At 35.7% G+C, this 25,183-nt stretch overlaps 3 protein-coding genes across 4 annotated transcripts; 1 reads left to right on the forward strand and 2 right to left on the reverse strand.

Annotated features, from left to right (window-relative positions):
• Positions 1-10,854: 10,854 nt before the first annotated feature.
• On the reverse strand, positions 10,855-17,816 carry LOC125646821 (uncharacterized). Its single transcript, XM_048873367.2, has 4 exons — positions 17,432-17,816; positions 17,039-17,302; positions 13,863-14,108; positions 10,855-11,927 (listed from the first exon to the last, which is right to left on the reverse strand). Exons 2-4 carry the CDS (start codon positions 17,265-17,267, stop codon positions 11,164-11,166), a joined length of 1,239 nt encoding a protein of 412 aa, XP_048729324.2. The 5' UTR covers positions 17,268-17,302; positions 17,432-17,816; the 3' UTR covers positions 10,855-11,163.
• A 27-nt stretch (positions 17,817-17,843) lies between these two features.
• Positions 17,844-20,120, forward strand: LOC125646822 (uncharacterized). Of its 2 annotated transcripts, XM_048873368.2 has the most exons (3): positions 17,844-18,105; positions 18,300-18,318; positions 18,795-20,120. In XM_048873368.2, the coding sequence occupies exons 1-3, from the start codon at positions 18,082-18,084 to the stop codon at positions 19,976-19,978; spliced, it is 1,227 nt and encodes a 408-aa protein (XP_048729325.2). In that variant the 5' UTR covers positions 17,844-18,081; the 3' UTR covers positions 19,979-20,120. The 2 variants fall into 2 exon arrangements, with proteins under 2 accessions (XP_048729325.2, XP_055995791.1); XM_056139816.1 differs by having other exon boundaries at positions 17,845-18,318; positions 18,877-20,119.
• Positions 20,121-20,255: 135 nt separating this feature from the next.
• LOC125646820 (uncharacterized) lies at positions 20,256-23,531 on the reverse strand. The gene is made up of 8 exons (XM_056139815.1): positions 23,457-23,531; positions 22,929-23,104; positions 22,607-22,752; positions 22,211-22,430; positions 21,888-22,081; positions 21,556-21,624; positions 21,099-21,334; positions 20,256-20,948 (listed from the first exon to the last, which is right to left on the reverse strand). The coding sequence occupies exons 2-8, from the start codon at positions 22,951-22,953 to the stop codon at positions 20,528-20,530; spliced, it is 1,311 nt and encodes a 436-aa protein (XP_055995790.1). The 5' UTR covers positions 22,954-23,104; positions 23,457-23,531; the 3' UTR covers positions 20,256-20,527.
• Between the last annotated feature and the right edge of the window lie 1,652 nt (positions 23,532-25,183).

The raw sequence follows: 25,183 nt of genomic DNA on the forward strand, positions 1-25,183 counted from the left end.
GTAGTGAAATTTGTATTTTTCATCCATTTGTAAATTCCATGTTTTTAATGAAAAGAACTTATAATAATAGACATTAGTAAATACTATGTAATATTGCAGGTAAATTTTGTAGGGTATATAAGCGAGTGGGGGGGGGGGGGGGATTCAGACCAGCTTTTAGTGTTAGGAATTGCATGCTTTAGTCCCAGTTTGTGTTACTCTGAAGTGAAGTCCCAATTGGTTATTAAAATGCACGTACATAGATCTATACATTTCCATACACCTATATTCAGTGCAACCCCCCCTAAAATTTTCAAATTTAAGGTAAATCGCGGTATCTTGTTTAGAAAAATGTACTAAACGATAAAAGAAGCAATAATTTCTTCCACTCCCGGAAAAATAAATGACAAAATCTTTTGATTTCTTGCATTACTTTATTGGGAGAACTTAATTTTGTTCTAAAACCCATAAAATTTGAGTCATTTTATTAATTTCACAAATGACTAAATAGAAGACATATTTCAAGCCCTGTAAAATCCCGGAGCTTCCAGGGGCTTCGCCCCCCTGAACTCCACCAGCGCTTTGCTCTGGATCCACTGTGGGCCTCAAGGCGGCCCCCAGACCCCCTGCCTCATAAAGTGGCGCCCCCTCCCTGTAACCGCATTTCCTGGACCCACCCCTAATATTACGAAGTTCATACAGCCAGAATCATCGAAGCTTAGACTGGGTATTTTGAATTGAAGATTTCCAAAACGCAGTTTGACAAATAAAAACGGGTGTGTAATGCTCTAGTATGAAATTATATTGGAAAAGAAGAATCTACACGCGTGCACATGCGCATGCCTTTCTGCTGTCTGACTGGCTCTATCCTTCAGACTCTCGCGTTATAATCTAGGGGATAATTGAATTATCTCTCAAGATCCATGCAAATGGCCACATTCAAGTAATAGACAATTGTGTAGTATTACATGAATTTACATTTGTTGATTTTAAAGCAAGATAACCATGAATTATGTATTGTATTCAGAGGCGGGTGCAATATTTCAGTTTGGGGCCCGGAGAAATTGCTGGGTGGGTGGGTCTAAAGACCGCCTTTAGACCTCAGTAAGTCCAGGACAAAGTCCTGGGTGGTTCCAGGGGACAATGCCTATGAAAGCTCCCGCTTTTTTCTCTCTTCTTTTTATTGCAAAAACTAGCACCAGTACTCTCTAAAGTATTTTGATTGCATATCTTTATTCTTAAAAGCTGTATATTTGGCATGCGCATATTTAATATACATTAATGAAAAAAAAGTATAAAACTATATCGCATTAAAAGTGTAGAAATTAAGTTTACTTAGTTCATTCCCAACATTGGGTGCATGATCTTTAGTTCCTTAGAATGTATTAAGTACTAGAGACACACGTTACATGGATATGAAAACAGACTCAGATTTGATTGATAGGATATTGTTTAAGTTTCCTCTCGAGAATTTTTCACTCATATGAAGACGTCACCATTACCGGTGAAGGGCTGAAAACATAGGCCTATGCTCGGTGCTTACGGCCTTTGAGCATGGAGGGAATTTATCGTGCAACAGAAGTTGAGACAGTGGGCCTCGGTTTTTGCGTTCTCATCCGAAGGACTGTCCCATTGGGTCGTCTCTTACGACAGGCAAGGAGTACTGAGGACCTATTCTACCCGGTGTTGTAAAGCATAAGATTCTCCCCCGCATAGACTTTCCCTCCGAAAAAACGGGCCCGGGATAGACATTCCCCCCGGAAAGATGGGCCTGGAATAGAATTTCCCCTTACGAAGAATTAACCCGGGTCCAACCCAACCCCCCTTGGAAAAACCGTCCCAATATAGAAATTCCCCCTAAATGACAGTACACCCCCATTCTTACATTTTAGCTATGTATCTGTTTCCATTTCTATTACTAGAATTCTCTTGCTTATTTAGACCCAGTAATTCTTCTGATTATTTTTGTGTGTGTGTATCGTGAACAATCATCATCTTATGATTTTTTATAAAAAGGAAATTGCTCAAATCGTGTAATGGTATATCAAAATTCATTCAGACATCTTAAAAGTCTTTATCGTTATTTACTAGTATCTAACATTTGAATTAGTAAAGTTGGGAAGAACTTAAATGATTTTTTTAATTTAAATAAACGAGAAAATTTAATAACTTTTATTTATACAGTTCATCTATTTTACTTTTCAAATATTTTAATTATACATCTTATAGTCGATTTTTTACGAAAAATCCTACTTATATTGTCTTTTGGTAAGGCATATTGTATTTACAATATGCATTTCAAAGTTTTCAGCGTGTAAATCCAACTTCATCATGTCAACAACAAAAAATATTCGTTTGTTTTATGAATATCGTAATATTAATGAGCGCATATCTATTTCCTTAAACTATTATAACAAATGAAATCCGGAAACAGGGGGGGTGGGGGGGGGGGGGGGGGGGTTCTATATATACCAGGGTGATTTTTCCGCCAAAGGGGAGACTCTTTACTGACTTTGTACATAGGGGGAAATTATATGCTGGGGCGCAATTCCGGGCCCGTTTTTCCGGGGGGGGGGGGGTCTATGATACAACACCGGATCCCCACGGGATAAAACATATCTGATATACATATTACATGTAAAAGCCCTACATTAACTGGATACTGGATATTGGACTACAGGGGCTTTGCAATTGAGGACTAACCAAATCACGGTTAGGGTGGTTCGGGAGGGGTTGTCCCCCTCCCCTTACGGGAGAAAATATTGAAGCAGAGCAATTTCAAGCACATTAAATTCTTATCTTTGAAATGATGGGGGGGGGGGGGGGGGGGGGGGGGTGCGATCTCCACACCCCTTAATTCCGCAAGTGAGACTGTTAGTTAACTCTATGGTAAAATTTAGAAGATATAAAACAGAAAGAATTTTGATACAAGTAAAAAGTTTCATATATTTTTGGAAAATTATCTAGATGTGCAATATTTAGGATTAAGCTCAATAAAAATCCGAAGTATGTAACATTTGATAAGGGTAATTTTCGCATGGGGCGCCTCTATGCCGGCTTGATTAGATCGCGTCGTTTACGTACATTTAATGACAGAGTGAAATTTCAGTGTTTTTATTGAAGAAAATATGTGGTTGTCATAGACAAAAAACTCCGCACTTTTATCGTGTCCAGAGTTAAATGTCGCACTTTTAAAGGTATTTTGTTGATTAGGAATATGCATTGATTGATCACTATTTTACGATCAAGTGTTGCATCTATATATTTTGGAAAATGAACTATACGTGATGGCTGGTCGAGGGGTTGGGGAAAGGGTGGGTGCTTTGATCAGTCCGCTACTAAAGTTTTCCTAGTAATGAAGACAGTATTAGTTCTTCATTGTATAATCTATTTCCAGTATCAACCGTAACTATTTCAACTCCAGTAAAGCTTCCACCAAAAATTACAACAAACAACAAATCATCAATACATAAATGTTCGAGATTATGTCTCTAGGTAGTGTCAAAAATAACAACGAAATCTTTCTTTGGAAGCGGAAGACCATAATGATAACAGAGATAACAATGAGGTCTTCAGTTGGAAGCGGAGGACCTGAATTACAGTAATAAAAAAACCCATATATACTAGACTAGATAGGTTAGGGTCAATGACTTATGATCTCGTATCTGACGAAGCGTAACGTGTAGAATTTAATAGGGTAGTTTGTTAATTGGGAATACAAAATGACTGACTAGTGAGACCACTATTTTTTTTAATTTTATTATTATTATTTAAGTAGTGTCAAGAACAACGGAATCTTCCGTTGGAAACGGAAGACCTTAATGATATCTTATTCAGGTTTCCATTTGGGAGCAGAAGACCTTAATTACAAGACTTGTTCGGTTAGGGTCAATCTGTTATGTTGTCGTGTCTGACGAAGCGTAACGACTACGATTTAAAAGGATAGTTTGTTAATTGAGAATACACAATGACTGACCAGTTGGGCCACTATATTTTTTTTTTTATATCCGTGTGATTATTTCCTGTACATATAGTATTGAAATTGTACATTGTATAGAATATCAGGGGACTAAGTAGAGTGATTGATCAGTATTTTCCGTTCAAGTGCCATTTCTATCTGGTCAAAACGAGCCTTTTGTCAATTTTGGACAATAAATCCTGCAGGAGGAGGGGTGGCTTCTGCTCCTCCGCCGCTAAAGTTTTTTTTTTTTTAATTTCAAAATATTCAAAAATAAACACGATTATCTATTCTAAATATTTAAATTATTCAAAATGTTAACGTTGTCTATTTCAACTTCCAATATAGTTAGGAAGCTAAGTGAATAACGCTGAATATTACCGCAGATATCCATTGACTTCATTTACCTAATTATTATAGATCAACACAATTATATTTATACATTTACTTAAAAAAGTGGCGGATCCAGGGGGTTAAATTGCAATATGAATACTTTACTTTTGAAGAAGAAGAAAATAGAAAACCCAAACAAATAGAAACTCCAAATAAACAATGAAACATACTAGTAAAGATCACAGGAATTTATCACGTACAAAATCAGTATCTAGGTAGTATTAGTGGGTTAGTGTCTGACGAAGCGTAACGGTCAGGACTCAATGGTGAAGTTCGTTAATTGGAATTACACAATGACTGACCAGTGCTTTACGTTCAAGGGTAAAAATGGGCCACTTGTCAATTCTAGAAATTGAATTGTGCGAGGGAGAGGGGGATGTTCGCTCTCAGTCATCCACCACTAAAGTTAATAAACATCATATGATGAATTCCTTAACATGTATATATGTAAAGTATTCAAAATGTTAACATTATATCTACTTGTATTTTAACTTCCAATAATGTTACAATGATAGATGAGTACCGCTGTTATAGGCATCACCAAAATTATCTAGCTAGTGGCGGATCCAGAGGGGTAAGAAGTAGGCATAAAATCGTGATAACAGTACTTTGCTTTTGGAATAATGATAAATAAACCCTGACAAGACAACCCTGATATATATATAAATGTCCGTGATCATAGAAATGTATCACATAAAAAATCGATGACTAAGTGGAATAACAATTAATTGTCAATGATAACAGGTTTTCATTGCGAAGCAGACCTTAATTACAATAAACAAGTACATCCATACATACAAGACTAGTTCGGATATGTTGTCATGTCTGACGAACCGTAACGAGTAGGATTTAAAAGGGTAGTTTGTTAATTGGGAATACACAATGACTGACCAGTGTTTTACGTTCAAGGGTAATGTCTATCTGGTCAAAATGGACCGCTTGTCAATATTAGAAATTGAATTGTGCGAAGTAGGGGTGGGGTGTCGTTCTCGGTTATCCACCACTAAAGTTAATAAACATCATAACATCATATGATGAAGGCATGCCTTCATCATATGATATATATATATATAGTATTCAAAATGTTTACATTATATCTACATTTATTTTAACTTTCAATAAGTTAGAATGATAGGTGAGTACATGTACGTACCGCTGTTATAGGCATCACCAGAATTAATTTAGCTAGTGGCGGATCCAGGGGGGTATTATAAGAAGTAGGTATAAAATCGTTGTAACGGTACATGTACTTTGCTTTTTGAACACTGATAAATAAATCAGATAATCCTGATATATAAATGTCCGAAATCATAGAAATGTATCACAATACAAAATCGTTGACTAAGTAGTGTCAATGGATTGATTTAAGGTTTCATGTCCAACGAAGCGTAACGATTATGATTTACGAGGGTAGATTGTTAATTAATTGGGAGTACACAATGACTGAAAAGTGCTTTACATTCAATAGTCGTGTATATCTGGTCATTAAGTGGCTGGGGAAATAATTAGTATTATGCGTGAGGGATGGGAATGGGACGGGGGACCCGCCCATTCGCCACTGAAGTTATAATTTGAAAAATAAACATCGTATAGTTAAATTCTTTTGCGTATACAAGGTATTCAAAATATTAACGTCATCTATTTTATCATCCAATGAAATTAAAATGATAAGTGAAGACTGTTGTAACCACACAACTTGTGTAACTAATTAGTGGCGGATCTCGGGGTTAATACATTTGTAAGTAGACCTAAAAATTTGCGATAACATTGCTTTGCTTTATAAGTAAAAAAGTCTACAATATTCATAAAACATTGATACACAAATGTCGAAAATCATAGAAGTTTATCACTATAAAATCGCTCGAGATGTTTAGAACACTTAGAGCCGAACTTCCCTAGAGTCGAGACGTCTGTTAACATTTTATTCTGACACGCCTGTCAAAGTCTTTGTAAAACGATTCTTGTGTTGTTAAATAATCGAGAATCTTATTTGAGATGTCTGATTCGGTTCACTAAACAACTTAGCATCACCTAGCAGAGTTCATCTTTCACCGTAAGCACTTAACACTAATTTTAGAATATGTAAACAAGTTGTAAGTTAGGCCTATTCCGTAATTCAACAACATATCACAGGAACTGGTAATTTAATATGTAGTAATAATACTGCTACCCTTTATAAAACCACAAGGATGGTGGGTGACGATAATTATAAGAACTATTTTGAAACGAAGTTTTGAGTGAAGTATCAGCCCTTGTAGCCCCCCCCCTCTCCCCCCCCCCCCCCCCCCCCCCCCCCCAATAGTAGCTGATTAGGGGATGGTACGGTATATGGTATACCCACACTATTATTAATACACTGACAAATTACCGGTTCCTGTGAACATATTTTAACACCTGACGACATATGAAGGGTTGTGAATAGTGAATGTGAGCAACTGCATGTGAATGCACGGGCAATGGAAGTTGATGTAAATAGATACATGTAGTATGTGCATGTATATATATTTATACATGCACATACTATATATTTACATTAACTTACAGTGCCCGTGTGTGAATGAGTATTTCATAGTGTTCTTGTCTGCTTGTTGCAATAATATAGTCCCGTCCAATTTTATATGGAGATTTTTGTGCAAGGTTATATGTATACAATTAAAATTGCATGGGGAAAAGTTTAGTAATGCAGAGCTCTAATATCCTTTATTATCTCTCATGTTTTTTAGACATTTATTCACAAACACATAGGCCGACACATAAGAGTTTATAATTACTATATATATTTAAAAATTAATGTCATGCCTTGGCTTTTAAGTATATTTTAAGAATCATGACAAACAACACTTTTTAAGATACAATTTTCTGTTTTATTGTTATATTCATGGAATAAAAATCCCATCCTGTGCTTTATTTGGGATATCTATTCCCATTCATGCTCAAATAGGATATTTACTGCCATTTCATGTTCATTATGGGACATTTCCTCCTATGGGACATTGTATCCCATAATAAGTTTAAATATGGGAGTTAAAATCCTATGGGAGAAATTATATTTTTTCTCCCACAGGATTTTTGGTGGGAGTGAAAATCCCCCAAGTGGGATTAAAAATCCCTCCAAAATCCCATGGGATTTTTTGATTTCAGGTGAAATATCTTAAAAACTACAATAGTTACAAGTGTAAATGTTGGTGCATGTCTTGTGAACATAAAATCCCATCTTTTTTTGTAAAGGGTTTATTTGTATCCTTAATAAAAGGGTTGGCGAAACTCCGGACTTTTGTCGTGTCCAGAGTTAAATGTCGCACTGTTCTTGGTATTTATCATACGCATGTCAATAATTACCGAGAAGCACGGGAGAATAACCGAAGGTCAATAATTACAGAGAAGCACGGGAGAATAACCGAAGAAGATGGTGGCGGCCAAGAGCGATGTTTAGAACGCCACAGAAAATATATTTTAAAGGGCCCATGCAATGCAATCCAATTCTTCGGTAGAATGAACATCTATTCAAATCAAACACAATTAAATACGATTTCATTACATAGACCCTTTAACAATAATGGATATATAATGTCCTAGATCTTCCTTTAACGTACTTGGAATTGTTTAATCTTTTCATGGATTGACGCCATTTTTGTGTCGACTCGCATAGCGAGCTACATGTGTACTCCTTGGCATCAGGTCCGTCCTGCAGATTTACCTATTCACTACCATCCTCTTACGCAACTGAATATAGTTAGAGTGGCAGTGTATGTTAATTAATTTGTTACATGAAAGCATTGCCGTGCACATAAAATTCCTAATAATGTCGATGGAACGCACACACGTGAACATGTTTTAGAATCAGGCATCGATAGCAGGTATGCATCTTAATAGTTTAAAAAAAAAAGATCAGACTCTGCGGATATGAAAGCAGACATTGCATGTCTTTCATTTAGTTTAAGATTTATTAATAAAGTTATGTATGATATCAAATTTTAGCCAAACAATGATTGTGAAAGGCTTCTTCTATAGGTCTATCGAATTATTTTTAATAGCGCATGAATACAAGGAAGTGGAGGGGTTGGTTGGTTGTATAGTGTTTAACGTCCCTCTCGAGAAATTTTCAGTCATACGGTGTATTTATTGAATTATTCATGAGAATATGACATCAAATGCAATGCTGTCAGACCATTCTCCAGTGTAACCGTTAGAGAAGATCTGATTTAAATTAGATTGATATACAGCAGAACTGATAAGGGGGAAAATGGGCCCATTCGAGATTAATTATACCCCCGCAACAAGTTGTGGGGGGGGGGGGGTATACTGGAATCGGGTTGTCCGTCTGTCTGTCCGTCCGTCTGTAGACGCAATGGTTTCCGGGCTCTAAAGCATTATCCTTTCCACCTACCGTCACCATATCATACATATGGACTACCCATGGGATGAAGATGTTCCCTATCGATTTTGAGGTCAAAGGTCAAGCGCACTGGACATCGAAGTAGCAATATGGTTTCCGGGCTGTAAAGCGTTATCCTTTCACCTACAGTCACCATATCATACATATGGACTACCCATGGGATGAAGATGTTCCCTATCGATTTTGGGGTCCAAAGGTCACGCGCACTGGACATCGAAGTAGCAATATGGTTTCCGGACTCAAAGCGTTATCCTTTCCACCTACAGTCACCATATCATACATATGGACTACCCATGGGATGAAGATGTTCCCTATCGATTTTGGGGTCCAAAGGTCACGCGCACTGGACATCGAAGTAGCAATATGGTTCGGTTTGTCATGCCATTTGTTTTTTACACTCAGAAAAGAGGTAGTTTATACCTATTACCAACACCCTTTGGGAGATTGGGGTAAGTGGGGGGTATTCTTAGTGAGCATTGCTCACAGTACCTCTTGTTAAATCTATTTTTATCACTTCGTACATTTTGGATCAGCTCTTTGGAGAATAAGGCATGTCCTAATTCGCTCCACTTTTAACATTGATTGGCAACCCTAAAGACCAAAAAAACAACAACATGTAGTCTGCGTTGTAGATACGTTAAATGTAGATTAGTGTTGTTGTAGTGCTAGATGTATTTATATGTAGTTTTTGTTTTTATTCTCTGTTGTTAAAACATTTTTGTTACGCAGTCCTTTGTCTTTTTAGGTTTTTATATAGAAGAAAGTCCACTTGTAGTGAAAAGGTTACCTGTAGGTGTCCAATAAGTTGACAATTGCTGTACATTATTTTTAAGAATGGACAGATACTGTCCGTTCTTTAAAATAATGGACAGTAATTGTCAACTTATTGGACACCTACAGGTAAACCCAATAACTTATTAGACATCTACAAGTAGGCTGAAAATAAGAGAAAGACAATACATTTGTCAAAGAGATACAAATTTAATTTTAAATTCCCTACAAAGTAAGAATCAACACAGAGATCGGAAAAATCACTGAAACACTTTAAAATGATATTTCCCTTTAGTAGAATTCTCTGCTTAAAGCTTCAACTCGTAAGATTAACATTTTTTAAAATTCCATTGGCCATTACTATATCGCATCAAAACTTAAATTTGAAAGACATATTTCCATACTGTATTTGAATTTCGCTGGATTCAGAGGCACATACCGAAACTTCTTCACAACACTTTTTTATGTTTTCTTTATTAGCATAGTATCCTAATTTTGAATTATTATTTTCGCTTTCATGAATAATTTCATTTCACGAGATAGGTGTATTGGGTTCTTTTGGCTGGTGTTAGTTATTTCCTCATCCAAATATTCGAAAACACAATGCTTTTTAGATCATTTGGCTTCATAACTTTTTCACCCTCCATATCCAGAATATTTGCAATACTTTCACTAAAATCCTTAAATTTTGATTGTGCAATGAAAATGCTCTCCCTATCAGAGGAAGACATGTTGATATGGCTCACAACTATAGAAAGAGTGAATATAAAACCTGCAGTAGAAGACAACTCACCTGACACTGTCCAATAAGTGAACAAAAGAAACAGAATTCTACGCAAGACTGACTATATTGTCAGAGTATTCAAAATAGCATTATTCATAACTATCATTGTCATTGGATTTACATGAGACTGTCCATTCTTAGAACAAAAGATGTATTGTTTTAAGTAGGATATAAGCCTCAAACTGTCCATTCTGTGAGAGAAAGAATTGATCTCGGCCCTACGGGCCTCAAGCAGTTCTTTCTCTCACAGAATGGACAGTTTTTGGCTTATATCCTTTACATATTGGCCACATTATGTATTTCTTTTCGTTTGTCCTGAAGAAGGGACGGGTTGTCCCGAAAATTTGACAATCTGGTTGTTCGTGTCGTTGGTCATTTTAGTGCTTTGTATAATTTTTTGTATCTGACATTGTATCCATGTTGTGGATCCGACACTTTAAGGTATCGGGTGTCGTTGGAACTTTAGTGCTTTTATATTAATATATATATATATATATATATATATATATATATATATATATATATATATATATATATATCTGTGTGTGTGTACATGAACGGAAAGTAAGCAAAAACCATTCAGCCCATTTATTTGGATTTAAAACATTCATGTTCCAATCCTCGATGAAATGAAATGAGAATGCAAAATATTGTTATTGAAAGGGTGTCTTGTCATGTAGAATATGATAAAGCAGTGTTCTTGGATCCGCCTCAAAAACTAACCAGGCATATATATATATATATATATATATATATATATATATATATATATATATATATAAGTTCTTCTGGAAAACAAAGACTTTGGTTGACATTGTACATTCACATAGCTACGAGGTATTTGAAGGTAAATTTCTGTTCCTGTTTTCATGACGTTAACTTTTAAACTCGGTAGACAGTTATCTTCTTTTCCGAATTAAAACCGGCGTACAACTCTGTATCCTGATGGAGGTAAAGACTGAATACATCCTTTGACCCTGTAAGAATATATGACAGAAACTTGCCATTTTGATCTATTACGTGGATTTTAGGTGTATTATTGCACACAAATATACGCCCCTTTGAATCTGTAACCACAGCCCTAGGAATGGAAATGTTGTACGTAAAGCGATGTTTTCCATCATGAGTTGTTGCTACCACTCCGCCGTACCAGTCCGAAGTAACGATGTCTGCGTTATCATTCTCTGTGATGTAACGAGGCCACGTGTACATAGCCTTGTCGTTGGCATCACGCTCTACAGTGTGCTTGTGTTCTCCCGTTTTGTCATAACGTGCTAATTTACCAATTCCCTTTTCTTCGTTTTGCAGTCCAATAATGATATCGCCATTTCGATGGCTGGCGTAAATACTTCGCGCCTTCCAGCCTTCAACATTAGTGCCTGTTATGAAGTTTTCGGAAGATGATTCTGAGGTGTATTTCTTCACCGAAATACCACTCAAGAAAACTAGACAACCGTCTTCAGTTATAGAATGAGCCCCGAAAGTAAATCTGAAGCGCTGAATTTCTTTGAGTTTGTTTCCTGATTTGTCGATGAAGGCAATTCTGTTTTCAAAACCGATCCAGAAATTGTCAGGAGGGAGGAAGGCAATGTGTCGCACACCTTGCACGTCATTCACTAATATTTCATCTATGATTTTTGAGCTTCCTACAAAAGAAAACTTTTATTAAGTTATAGCCTAGGATACAGTGTAGCTATCGTTCAGAATATGGTATATTTTGTTTCTTCATGAATTCGATTTTAAAGAATTCGTCATACGAGGGCAATTCATGAACAGTTTATCCTCTATTGATCATATTTTAACTATATCATGTCAATGAAAAGTTTATACTCTGTAGATAATATTTTACTTGTATCATGTCAATGGAAAGGAAAAGGTAGGATGAGGGCTTTATGGGTTTTGAGAGGTCAGCAAAGATAAAACTGAAGATTTGGTAAAAGCAGATCATGTCTATCTCAAAATAAGTTTCAGCTTTGATATATGACAAATTCCAAATTCACAGGAAGGTCACAAAGTAAATCATGATTTCGAAATTTCTCATTCTGACCCAAAATTGACAAATTGAAGTATATATTGCTTCATAAAGCACACATTTGCCTACCTCTCAGACTTGTACAATCTGTAAATCAGTAAAAGCTGCAGCTTTGGTGGGAATATAGTACCTAGGCAAACGTGTGATCGATGTTTCCCAAAGCAAAATACATGTATATGTATAAATGATATACATGTATGCCAGTTTCTCTCGAAACCTTTGCCCATAACTTTGACAATCCCGGGGCTTAAGTTACTTAAAATTCGGGTCCCCGTAAAATGCGAAACGAAATCTACCGAAACGAAACGAAATCTACCGAAATGAAACTCAACAGATTGTACAAGGATAACCGAACTCTTTTAATCATATCAATTAAAAATGGTATCCCAGGCCCCTGTGAAAGTTACCAAATATAAATGAAATTCACCTCCCCTTTAATGTAGGCTTTTGGACTGACTGATACAAAGTTTTAAAAGTTGGAAGGGGTAAGTAAGCACAAAGTACATATCCGAAGTGGATTAAATTATACCATGTGCAATTAGTTTTGGATCCAGAAATTTCAGAACGGAGGTTTACAGTCTCACGAGTTGGAAGTCTGGGGGAAACACACTCAATGAGGGGGGGGGGGGGATCGCCGGCGTTGGGTGGGCAAAAATGCATGTTTCAGTATTTTTTGCTCTAAAGACAAATCTATGTATACATGTGGATATTGTGTATTTGTATGAAGTATATCAAACGGTGGATTCTGAGTATGTTTTCCTGTTCTCTTTGTAATTTCTGCTTCCCTATTCATAACCTTTTTGATTTAAAAAAAAATGCTGACCTCCTCCTAATATTATCATATTTTAAAATATGTTCCGTTCCCTTTTCAATTGGATCCCCGTTTTAGCAACACCCCAAAACTATAGACTTGCTGCATATCAATAATGATTTTTAATCATATATGTCTAACCGAATTGTATTCATATAATATGGTACTATATGATTTTTCCATTATTGAAAGTACTCGCACCTCAGCAGTCAGAGATGAAATATATAAGATGTTAAACGACTTCCTGCTTTCAACTTTTTCAGACACCGGCTTCTTCAAACAATGTTTGATGTTAACCGATGGACCGCTTAAAAATGTATCAGTCAACCCGAAAGACCACATCAACGGGGAAGCGAATTTCATTTATACATGTATTTGACAACTTTCACAGGGACCCGAGATACCATATTTTATCATCATGATTTTACAGTTCCGTTATACTGTTTCGTTTCGGTACGTTTCGTTTCGTCAGATTTCATTTCCTTTCTATTTCGTTTCGCATTTTACAGGTACCTACTTACATTCATGATCATGATTATTTACCGTATGACGGGGTTTATTTTGCGGGTGGAAAATTTTGTGATTTGATGCGTTCCCAATTATTATTATTATTATTATATATATATATATATATATATATATATATATATATAGTGATTGTTTATTTTTATTCATTCGCAAAATATGGACAACCGCAGAAAATACCAGTTACACAGTAATATTTTTAATAAAACATACCCGGTCCCCTTTTTGCATCTTTAGGCTTCGGAACTTCTTTGGTAATGTTTTCCGGCGAATCTTGCCTTAGCTGTGTTTGGATCTCCCGCAATAGTTCTTCCATTTTGTCTTCAAATGGATATTTCCCAGAAAACTCGAAGAAGAGTTTGGTGCCAAGAATGAAACCAAGCCATCCTTTTGCATCGTATCCTCGTTGCATTTTGCATGGTATAATGGATTTCTTAAGCTTTTTAGCATACTCCGCCTCTGAAAAACACCCCAACTTTACTTTTATTAAATGAAATGAATGCGAATTTAAATATTTCATAAAATTACAGTTGCTGATCTTTATTCATACATGAATATATAGAAGTCCTACTAGTCATTACAGCAAAGGTCAAATTCATTTCCTTTTTTGATCGTATCTTTTGATTCTATTCGTTTGATTATACATACTGCAGAACGTATGCATCGCTTCATCGCACACAACTTCCCCACAAGAATGGAATAAGTGCAATTGTCCGTATACTTGTAAATTGTTTTTAATTTTGAAATCAATTCATATAAATTGTTTGAAATTAGATTGAAAATGTACAATTAAGATTGACTTTGATTCTGAGAGAGTGATAATGCTGATTATAGAAAATATATATGGTTGCTATGAACAATTTCTGGACATTTTTATAGTACTGCATAATCAAAAGAGAATGTCATATTTCGTTTATCAATAATTTATTTTTTTTTTATATATATTTGATTTGTAGAATTTGATAACTAGGAAAGGAAAATGGGAGAATAAATGATGATAATTTTATAAAACAGTCTTTACATGAATTAAATACTCATTAGGCAAATAATTTTATTTGGAATTCATATCACATGTATAATGTCAACAGACAACATAAGAAAAAATTCTCATATACTATGTCCATATTAAATTAGGATTTAGAAAAATTTAGAGAAACAAATCCTTCAGTCTGATATTCAGCCGTTTGGGTTGCTACGTCATGCATTTTTTCTATGTTGACACCAACATTATATAATTATACGCCCGTCAATAATTAGACGGGGACGTATTGATATGGCGCTATCCATGCGTCCGTCTGGCTGTCCGTCCGAGGTCATGTTTTACGGACTTTTTCAGCTGGATTGGTTCACTTTGGCCTACTTTAGGCCTATAAGAAAGTCAAACAGTTTTTTCTTTCGTTACAGATACAGATATTGCCCTGAAATTGACCCATAAGCTTCCTCTAGGAGAATGGATTAAAAGTAGGTCAAACAGTTAATTTCCGGACCCTTTTCATTATGGATACAGATATTGCCCTGATATTTCGTCACGTGCTTCCTCTTGAATGAATACAAGTTCAGTTAACATTTCATCTTAATTGAATCGTCCTTGACCTACTTTCGGGCTAAATATAGGTCAAACAGTTTTCCGGTGTTTTTTTTTTATCATTACAGATACAGATATTGCTCTGAAATTTAGTCACACTTCCTCTTGGAAGAATACAAATTGAGTTTGCACTTCACCTTGATTGGTTCATTCTTGACCTACTTTCGGTCCAAAAATAAGTCAAACAATTTTCCTTGCTTCTTAATTATGGATACAGATATTGTCCTGAAATTTAGTCAGAGGCTTCCTCTGGGAGGCATTCAAGTTCATTTAGCATTTCAGCTTAGTAATTGATCCGTCCATGGCCTACTTTTGGGCTATAAGTAAGTCAAGCAGTTTTACAACTTTTTTCATCCCGAATATAAATATTGCCCTGAAATTTAGTTGCAAGCATCCTCTTGGAGGAATACAAATGCAATTGATATTTCAGCTGGATAAAACCATGACCTACTTTAGGATAGAAGTAGGTCAAATAGTTTTCCAGATTTTTTTCGGTATGGTCATGGGCATTGCCCCGAAAGTTTGTCACAACCTCCCTCTCAGAGAAATACATAATCAGTTTACATTTCAACTTAATTGGTGCACCATGACCCACTTTAAGGCTTTTCTATTCAGGATGTGTGTGGTATCAATTCAGAGTGCACAATATGCTTCCAGATTGAATTTCACTGTCCGACGGGCGTATGTTGTACCGTTTGCGGTACTCTTGTTTCAATAGTAACAGTACCGGTATATGATGCATTTCAAAGGGAAAGGCAACCCAAATTCTTTTTACATGATAAATGATAGGATTGATTATTTGATGAAGATTTGGCATACTATTCTGTTGATATACGGCCTAGATAAGCTTCAGTACTAATTCCCGCTATCTATAGAGGCTGCCATGATGTGGAAATCTTTTGTATTCTAGACCACAAAAATTAATAATGTTGACGTCACGCCGTCTGTTCTGGTTTTGATGAGATTCTAAGATCATCAAAGATGTTCATGTGGTAGATTTTACGAATACATTGTAAATAGGTTGATGCCTTCCTGTCATACATTAATGCGAAGGGGTGATGTGAAAAAAGGGTTCTTTTTTTCGAAATTCCTGACCCAACCAAGTCTTTTGAAATGAAAATACTATGTAAACTGTGGATCCATCATTTGCGTAATGACAAGTTGAGGTTCGAGATATTTGTATGAAGAAACGTGTACCGTCTGCCTGGTCTGCGACTCGACTGACTGTCTTTTCTTAATTTCTTCTTGCGAAAGAACGGGTTCAAGTCTATACGGCTCCAAACTTAACTGTTCGTGACTAGTCATGTTTACCGTGCTACTGATGAAATAAACCGGAACCGACGGTGTGACGTCATAAATCAAACCGATCTCTTAGCGGCGGACAATTTAAAATATGATAGATTAATATTGATTTAATTGTTCAGCAAGGATTTTTGTTGTTAAAGATTGTCATTTACGATATCAGTAAGTAATACTTTATTCATATAAGCAACAATGTCGTCAGGGTTGCCTTTCCCTTTAACTCTGAGTTCTCTATCTACGTTATTTTACTCCTTCCCCATTTGATAGCACAAAATTTCTCAGAAATTTTAGAAAGAAAACTTTTCATTTCTAAAATCTTAAAATATGTGTTTGTAATGTAATTCCATATGCCCCCTCTCCCCACCTTTCTTTAAAACCCGTAGATCTAAATAGCATCATTTGGTGCCATCGAAGCAAAACTTTAAAAGTGTACACTTATGGTATCTGAAAAATGATCTGAAACAGGGATTTGTTTAACTGATCAGTCATTAGGGCATCTTACCTGCTTGACAATTTTCACTTTCAGAGTACTTCTCAGAGTAACACATAAGAAAAATGGTCGAGTTCTCTACCGCGGCGCTCATGGCTTCTAAAATGGAGCCCGACATATTTTCTACGTCGATCCAGCACCGAATGTCATTTTCTTTCAAACTTTCTCGGATTTTGAGGACGACTTCTTTATGTTCCCAAGCATAGCTGATCATAACATCATATGTTTCAGGTTCTGCCATGGCTGTTCTTGTAAGCAGAACTATCTATTCATACTCTGCAAATAATAATCAATAATTTCCCTGTGTTGACAGCACAACTTGAATGGGCATGTTAGACAAATGAATTTCTCTAGTTGTAAAATCTTCTTAAACCGTAACAAGGAGTAAATATAAATGTAACTTACAAGTCGTGAATGCTGTTCACTGCAGGTTGATAACGATGATATTTGGAAATTTAGATTATCTGATCGGGTTCGCTGTTATATCCAACATGGCAAATAAAGGATTTTACAGTTGTTTAAATGTTTACCACCGACACCATGGAGTCATGTTAAGTACATGTACTACCACAGACTATCAGCATTGAAAACCGACATGGACTTTAAATACACATTCAAGGAATAAGTAGGTTAAATCAATCGACAGTGAAACTACATGTGCATCATTTATCTATGAAGTTAACAGTACGTGAACTGCCACTTGAATTTTTAAAATAACTTGCATATATACAACTTGATTTTGATCCGTTATACTGCAGTTTGCATACATGTGTAATCCACGTCAATAGTTTACGCCAGCACCGTTTCCGGTTTTAAATATTAGTCACGGTTTATGGGGGATACTGAAAACGCTTTATCAATTAGACGCTTGAAGTAAACAATGGTGAAATATTGTTGTGTTCCACTTTGTGGTGGTTTTGGGGGTCACAAGTTTCCCACAGATCAGGAATTACTCTTGAAATGGAGGGTAGCGATCAAACGGATGGATAGGAAAACAAAAAAATTATGGAACCCAGGAAAAGAAGACGTTGTTTGCCATATACACTTCACAGAAGATGACTACAAAATCACCGAATCAGGTTAGATCGAGGTCCTATCAATCAGTTATATAAAGCTGCATCGTCAATTGATTTGTTGAATTGTTTGAATTTTTCCTTCTTTCAAATATTGATTTATAAAGTTTCTTCATTTTGTCTTGTATTCGTGTATTGATAACGTTCTTTTTTACATTCTTGAATGCGTTGCTTTGTGGTTTGTTTTTACTCTTTTTCAGGTGCAACTACTGACATGTGGTATGTATCACAGTATTCATTTAATATAATACTAGGCTATATGACGAGACATATACTGCTTTGATAAAACGTTACAGGATGAAAGAGTGCTATGATACCATATATGTATATATATCTACACACATATAACCAGCTGAGTCCTGGTCTCCACACAATGTAATTAAAATTAGATCTTCCATCCGCTCCCCAAACTGGGGAGCGGATGGAAGATCTAATTTTAATTAGATTGGGTCTCCACATTAACAATCACCATTTTCTGGTGTTATTTTCATATATTTGGTGACACCCCCCCCCCCCCCACCTAATATTTTTTACAGTAGAAGTGACTGCTAAAAATGCAAGGTTGAATTTGCTACATGACTATTTATGTAAATCAATTATAACAAATCTAGTTTATAATTAGCGAATCTTAAAGCTTTTAAATATAAAGTATAACTTACAACCAACATTCCTGTAACATATTCAATTTGTGACAGGTGAACGAAGACGACTTAAGTATGGAGCTGCGCCCTCTGTTTTTGACTTCAAGAATACCAGTACTACCCAGGAGTCTGACAGAGCTAAGCGAAAGAGGCTGCGAGAGTCTACTCAAGATACATGTACTCCAATGATTGAAGACCTGCCCATGTATATGGATGAATTGATTGTACATCACGAAGTTGTCGTAGATCAGTCATCTACAAGTATGTCCACATCCATGCCAGAAGAAATGTGTTCAACAGCTGAGAAAGAAATCCAGTGTGACATACCTACCTTAGGTAGATTTTCAATTGAAGGTATGAAACTGGACACTAAGATGCTTTCTTATTACACTGGTTTGAATGGCTATGATCATTTCATGCTTCTCTTTAATATTCTTGGGCCAGCAGCTTTTGAATTGAATTACAAATGTGGCTTATTAAGTCCACAAGATCAGTTGTTTTTAACTCTGATGAAACTCAGACAAGCAAAAGAAGATGTGGAACTTGCTATGCTCTTTAAAGTCTGTGAATCTACTGTTTCTAAAATTGTAACAACTTGGATTAACTTTTTGTATTTTCAATTAAAAGAGTTAGAGGAACAATTCTGGCCTTCTAAAGACATCATTAAAGAACATATGCCAACAGATTTTGCTAAAAAGTTTCCCAATACACGCGTAATTTTAGATGCAACCGAGCAACCAATTCACAAACCATCAAATGTTGAGGCACAATCCAAAACATGGTCTTCTTATAAACACAAAAACACGTTGAAAACCATGGTAGGTGTAACTCCAAATGGAGCAGTATCTTATGTATCCTCTACTTATGGGGGCTCTGTGTCTGACAGACAAATCATTGAACACTCTACTCTGCTAGATGTAGGCAAATTTGATGCTGGTGACAGCATTATGGCAGATCGGGGAATTCTTGTTCAAGATTTATTTGCGAATCAGAATGTTTTTATTAATACACCTACGTTTCTCAAGGGCAAAAGCCAACTTGACCCCGAAGAAATAGTTAGAGATAGGCGAGTTGCCTCAAAACGTATTCATGTAGAGAGGGTGATTGGGCTTGCAAAGAGGTTCAAAATTTTGAAACATGAGCTACCAATGTCAAAAATCCCCCTAGCTTCCAGAATTGTGTACATTTGTTTTATGTTGTCAAATTTTAGGAATTGCATTGTTGATAAAAGTGCTTAAACATGTGCCAGTAGTATATCAAAATGTACATGCATACATGTCTAAGTTTAATAAATGTATGCCCTGCACATACAGTGAATCCCTTGAGAGTTGTGTTCATATTTCTGCTTACAAGTTTTAAATGTATCGTACCTTTTTTGTATCCTTTATGCAACATGTGCTGTCAATATTCAAAGGGATACATCATACAAGGATCTTGGTAGACATATCAACTTTTAAGTGTAAAAGCTATTTACCTTGAAAGGGTCAAAGTACAATATCTTTTTTTAAAAATCAATTTAAAAAGTTTAACACTTTATATAACCAACATCTATGCATTGTTACATGTATATTGTCAATACAGAAAATTTCATATCATGGATATGCAATGTATTTCATCTGAAATTGATTGGCATTCTGGGCAGAAACTTAGGCAAAAAAACATGAAGAATCATTTGCAGACTCTAATGAAATCATGAATACAAAAAAGATTCTGTATAAAAAAAATGAACTGTCTCGATAAATCATTTAGAAGAAACTTTTACACAAGTTTGCATATATGCTTCCACTTTACAGCAAGGATAACAAGTATGGCATGAAAAATTTATCATAGAATACATCAAGCTTTGGAAGAAGAGAATTCTGGCAACATTCTACATCAATATGTACTTTCTGGATGAACAAATCTTTGAAAGTGTATACAACAAAATAGCAAATTTGTTTTTTGGCAATAAGCATTTGGCCTTGTATTTGGAAAAAATATTTAGAGGTGGGTTTCAATTTCATTTCACCAGTTACAGAGTCCATTGTTAGATATGGGAAGTACTTTCCAGGCTGAATCTTCTCAAAGCGACCAGCAAAGGGACATTTGACTTCAATTAGTGCATCATTGCCAACGAGTCCATCCGGTGATGCCCCCAAGTAAGGTCGATCCATATCAACAAAGAAACCACATCTTTGAACACCTTGGCCAGTCTCTCTTTCAAAGGATCTGTAATGAGAGATAAAAATAAGAAAAGGCATATAATATATGTAAATAATAATTTACTGATTTGACCAATGCTTATATAGAGCGTTAAGATTTACAAACCAGGTCTCTGCTGTACACGTGATTGTCTGACTAGCTCACACTAAAACATACCTAATAGCACGTGTCTCGTAGGTACTTCCATGGACTAGAGCTTCACTGCGAAATACAGCAGCAGAAGGCTGGTATAGGGACTCGCAGAGTTTCTGCCTATTACGCCTGTCTGTAGCTAAACAGATATCTCCAAATCTTGAGGCTGTGATCCGCCATGATCTCTCCTTGAACCAATTATTTGAGCTGGCTTGTCCACGTGTCTGCTCCTCAATGGCAACTACTTTATCTGCTGTTACCTTTAAAAAATTGTATATAACAAAAACCATATATCTTGTACTGTGTTTTGTAGTATAAAATTGCATGGTATTAGTAATACATATGAACATGAGAAAAAATCCTTGCAATCAATTTACATTGCACATTATATCTTATTTTAACACATATACAACATTTGCACAAATGTCATAAAATTTAATTTTGTTGAAATGCAGTTTAAACCAATTAACAAAAGACCTACCTCAACAGCTCGTTGAACCCAATACTCTGTGAAGGGTCTTTCCAAATAATCATGGTCCAATACTGCTGCCTAGTGAAACAAAAGGTGTTACAGTTTGTTTGTTATTAAACACTTTATTTTATATGTGCAGTTTTACCCATCACTACTTACTGCTTTAGATTAACAGACTTATAATTTTAAAATCAACATTTTATATGCATTACTAATATAGCTTGCTATAAGTTCACTATCGAGATACTTTTGACTTGACACTGCTTATAATTAGCGATGTACAGGGACATTAAGTGAGATTCTTGCTTGTGTGAGTAATGCATTTTCATGCTTATGTTTACCTGAATATTTGCTTTCTCGATGAGATATCTGTATGTCAGATTGTCTGAGGTCTCTGCACAATGGTTTAAGACCATATTGCGAACCCTATCTGGGTAACCAGCTACACCTTTTAGATGTTCAGGGCGGGGATCATTTAAAAAATCATCAGTCAGATTCCGCTTCCTGGGCAGATCTTCAGCTTTGACTGGTGAACCTATATCAAAATTTGAATATGTTAAACATGTGGAAAAAAAATAAATTATTGTACTTGATTCAATATATGGTCATAAAACTATTGCTTCTGTTCATCATGGAACATCACATAATATTCATGTATTTTTACCTGAGTATGAATGTTTGGGTTTATGAAATGTCTGCAGGTTTTCTGTGCATGATCTCTGAATCCTCAAACCTTTTCCTTCAGAACAAGAGAGTAAAACTATGGCAACAGCAGCAAGATGCTTGCAAGTTCCATGGGGACCTCGTCCTGCAGGACACTCACAATGGCTGTTCAAGATGTCTCCCGAGTGTTTGTCAAATTTTAATTTGAAGTTGTATGTTACCTTTAATATGAAATACATACATGTATTCTGGGTAATATAATTTTTTTTAGTTATTTTTACAAAAATATCTCAGTACAGAGTAATAAAATAAGAGAAAATAACTGATAACATACATAGTACATGTACAATTAGTACTACAATGTATATTATATCCACAAATTAAATGTAATACTTGCCTTTGTTTTCATGGCTGCGCCAACAATGCCTGTAAAGAACAGGGAATTATCTTCCTTTAAATATGACACAGCCAAGACTCTATCACTTTCAACAAGCAGCCTTCCTTTCTCGATAGCCTTGACATCACCAGTGCTTTGTCTGTCACCTACACATAAGTACAAGCTCATGATTTTAAAATTTATTTACTTATAAACACATAATTATATATATGTACAAATTATTCTATAAGATATTGCACATTCATTAAATGACTCCTAATGTTAGATGTATGTTTTACAAAAATGTTGTTCTTAATCATACAAGTAAATTATAAGAACAAACCTGCTAATCTATGTACAAAATACATGTCTATCTGCTCAATGCCTATCTCTGGGATTTCTTCTTTATGTGATTCCTGGAGCTGTTGAAATCCCCTCGTTGGCCAATCAACTTCCAAAGGCTCAGGTATATGAATTGGGTCATTCTTGAAATCTTTATTTCTATCATATGCCTTAAGCCTACAATAAAGTACTGTACAATGTCCACTTCCCATAAAAAAATATTAGGTACCAAGACGTACTAGTACATGTCAGTGAATGCCATTGTATCATGTATTACAATATTAACAACAGTCCGTATAGTACTATAATTATTACGTATAATTGATGACATAAATATAACTTATATCACATTAATTTATTGAATTTTGATGCATTTTGATAAAAGAATTGTCGCACTGAGCATCAAAACAATATTTAGGCATAATCATGCCGGCGTAAACATCCTCCGTCGTCTGCATGGGTGCAGAGCTACGAATTTGTTGAAATATTACAAACGAAAATAACGGCTATGAGGTATGAAACTACAAACCTGTCTATAAGGTCGGCTTTTCTGCCTCTCGTGGTGGCTCCTTTTTTCTTTAACTCGCCTTTGAGTCGAGAGACGGAAAACTTCACGTAAGTAACTGTCTCTTCAAATGGGCATTTAAAAAAAAATTAGATGCTCATTTCAATTAGTTAAACTTATTGATTATATGACAAGTAGAGTTTTTTTAAAAATTTGTTTTCGCTGTTTTCCCTTGACGTACATGTTTTGATATTATCATACACGCTTGGCTTTCTCAGTGCGTGTGCAACAATCCGTGACAATACCTGAACGGTTACGCAGTTTTTACAGGAATCTTGGGGATCGTTAATACCTTTAGTAGTTGAAAAATTTGAAGGATAACTTTAATACTGATGATGAACTACAAAATGGCCCAATTATTGTTGAAGAAATTTTATTGCTCTTGAGAAATTGAAAATGTATTAATTGAACTTATTCGTGCGACAATTTCAACTGTTTTTCCTTTGCATGAAACTTCACTCAATATCATTATTGATGTGATCGATATTGTGTCGATTGGCGTCCGGTAGGGCCTGAAAAATATCGCCTGCGCGTAAAGATCTACACTAAATTAAGAAAAGTATGCAGAAGATGTATGTCGTTTTAAAGAAAGTCGAACTAGATATTCCACCTTGGATGATGTACTACTTTCACGGATATTTTCGCAAACTTTAATCAACAATAGGTTGAACATATCACGTGGCTTTTGTTGAATTTATACAAGCCTTTGATACATTTTGGAAATATTTGAGTATTCAAAAGTAGCGATATCGATGGTCATTAGTACTACATTAAGTGTGCTTAATTAATGACGAGATCAAACGTAACGGTGCATGGGGCGTCTTCTGCCTTTCTTTAAATGTGGCACATGTATTTGAAATATTTATCAGTTTTTGTTCTTAGGTTACACAAATGAAATGGGGAAATAACATATTTTGGATAAATTATTGGTTCTGTATAAAATAATTGCATTCTACAAAGGGGGGGAGGGGGGGGGGGGTGGTGGTGGATACATAAGATTTATATTCCACAAGGAAATAACGTGAATGTGATGGGACTCTTTCCCAATAACCAAAGACGGAAACGCAGTCCTGGACATCGTTCATATAAAAGACCAAGTATAAATGATGTCACGTTTGATTCACTTTTGCCCACAGGCAATTGCATCGCTTGGAGGTCGAATTTACTATATAAAGAGTAAATTCGACCCCCAAGCGATGCAATTGCCTGTGCTTTTGCCTTACGTCAACAGACAATTAGGTCCACATCATATTCGTACAAAACTTTACTCTGTTCCATTGAGAGTTTTGTACACGTTATTTGAAGTACATGTAGCTATGGGTAGTCTATACTTGGATTTTTCAACACCTGGATATAGACTGAACTCTATGATTATGGATGTTGCCCATCACAGGCTCTTTAAACCAGCACTGGTCATGGATGATATTCCTTCCAAATTATGCCGCCAGTTCCTTAAGCTCCAATTTACAAACAAAGGAATAGATGCCGTCAACATAAGCAACATTCTTCGTCATAAAAGGGTTCAGTCGTGTATTCCAACTTATTTCAAGTTCAAGTCTACACCCTGTATTTCCTACAGCTATACTTCTACTATTGCATCCAAACTTTTTAATTATAAACAAACTTTGCAGTGCCTAGATATAGACCATCTTATACGTAATCCACCAACGTGTTCTTCATCTCCTGTCAAC

The sequence above is a fragment of the Ostrea edulis genome, chromosome 6, assembly GCF_947568905.1.
Source record: "Ostrea edulis chromosome 6, xbOstEdul1.1, whole genome shotgun sequence".
In the NCBI taxonomy this organism is placed as follows: domain Eukaryota; kingdom Metazoa; phylum Mollusca; class Bivalvia; order Ostreida; family Ostreidae; genus Ostrea; species Ostrea edulis.

What these genes read in the sequence shown, in the direction of transcription:
- LOC125646821 (XM_048873367.2), bottom strand. Translation starts at nt 17,267, where the DNA reads ATGGCAGAACCTGAAACATATGATGTTATGATCAGCTATGCTTGGGAA. An exon ending in AAGTGAAAATTGTCAAGCAG is followed by an intron (nt 14,109 to 17,038) that starts GTAAGATGCCCT and finishes GGTGTTTTTCAG; the next exon opens with AGGCGGAGTATGCTAAAAAG. An exon ending in AGATGCAAAAAGGGGACCGG is followed by an intron (nt 11,928 to 13,862) that starts GTATGTTTTATT and finishes TTTCTTTTGTAG; the next exon opens with GAAGCTCAAAAATCATAGAT.
- LOC125646822 (XM_048873368.2), top strand. Translation starts at nt 18,082, where the DNA reads ATGACTACAAAATCACCGAATCAG.
- LOC125646820 (XM_056139815.1), bottom strand. Translation starts at nt 22,953, where the DNA reads ATGTATTTTGTACATAGATTAGCAG. An exon ending in GCGCAGCCATGAAAACAAAG is followed by an intron (nt 22,431 to 22,606) that starts GCAAGTATTACA and finishes TTCATATTAAAG; the next exon opens with GTAACATACAACTTCAAATT. An exon ending in TACGAGACACGTGCTATTAG is followed by an intron (nt 20,949 to 21,098) that starts GTATGTTTTAGT and finishes CTCTCATTACAG; the next exon opens with ATCCTTTGAAAGAGAGACTG.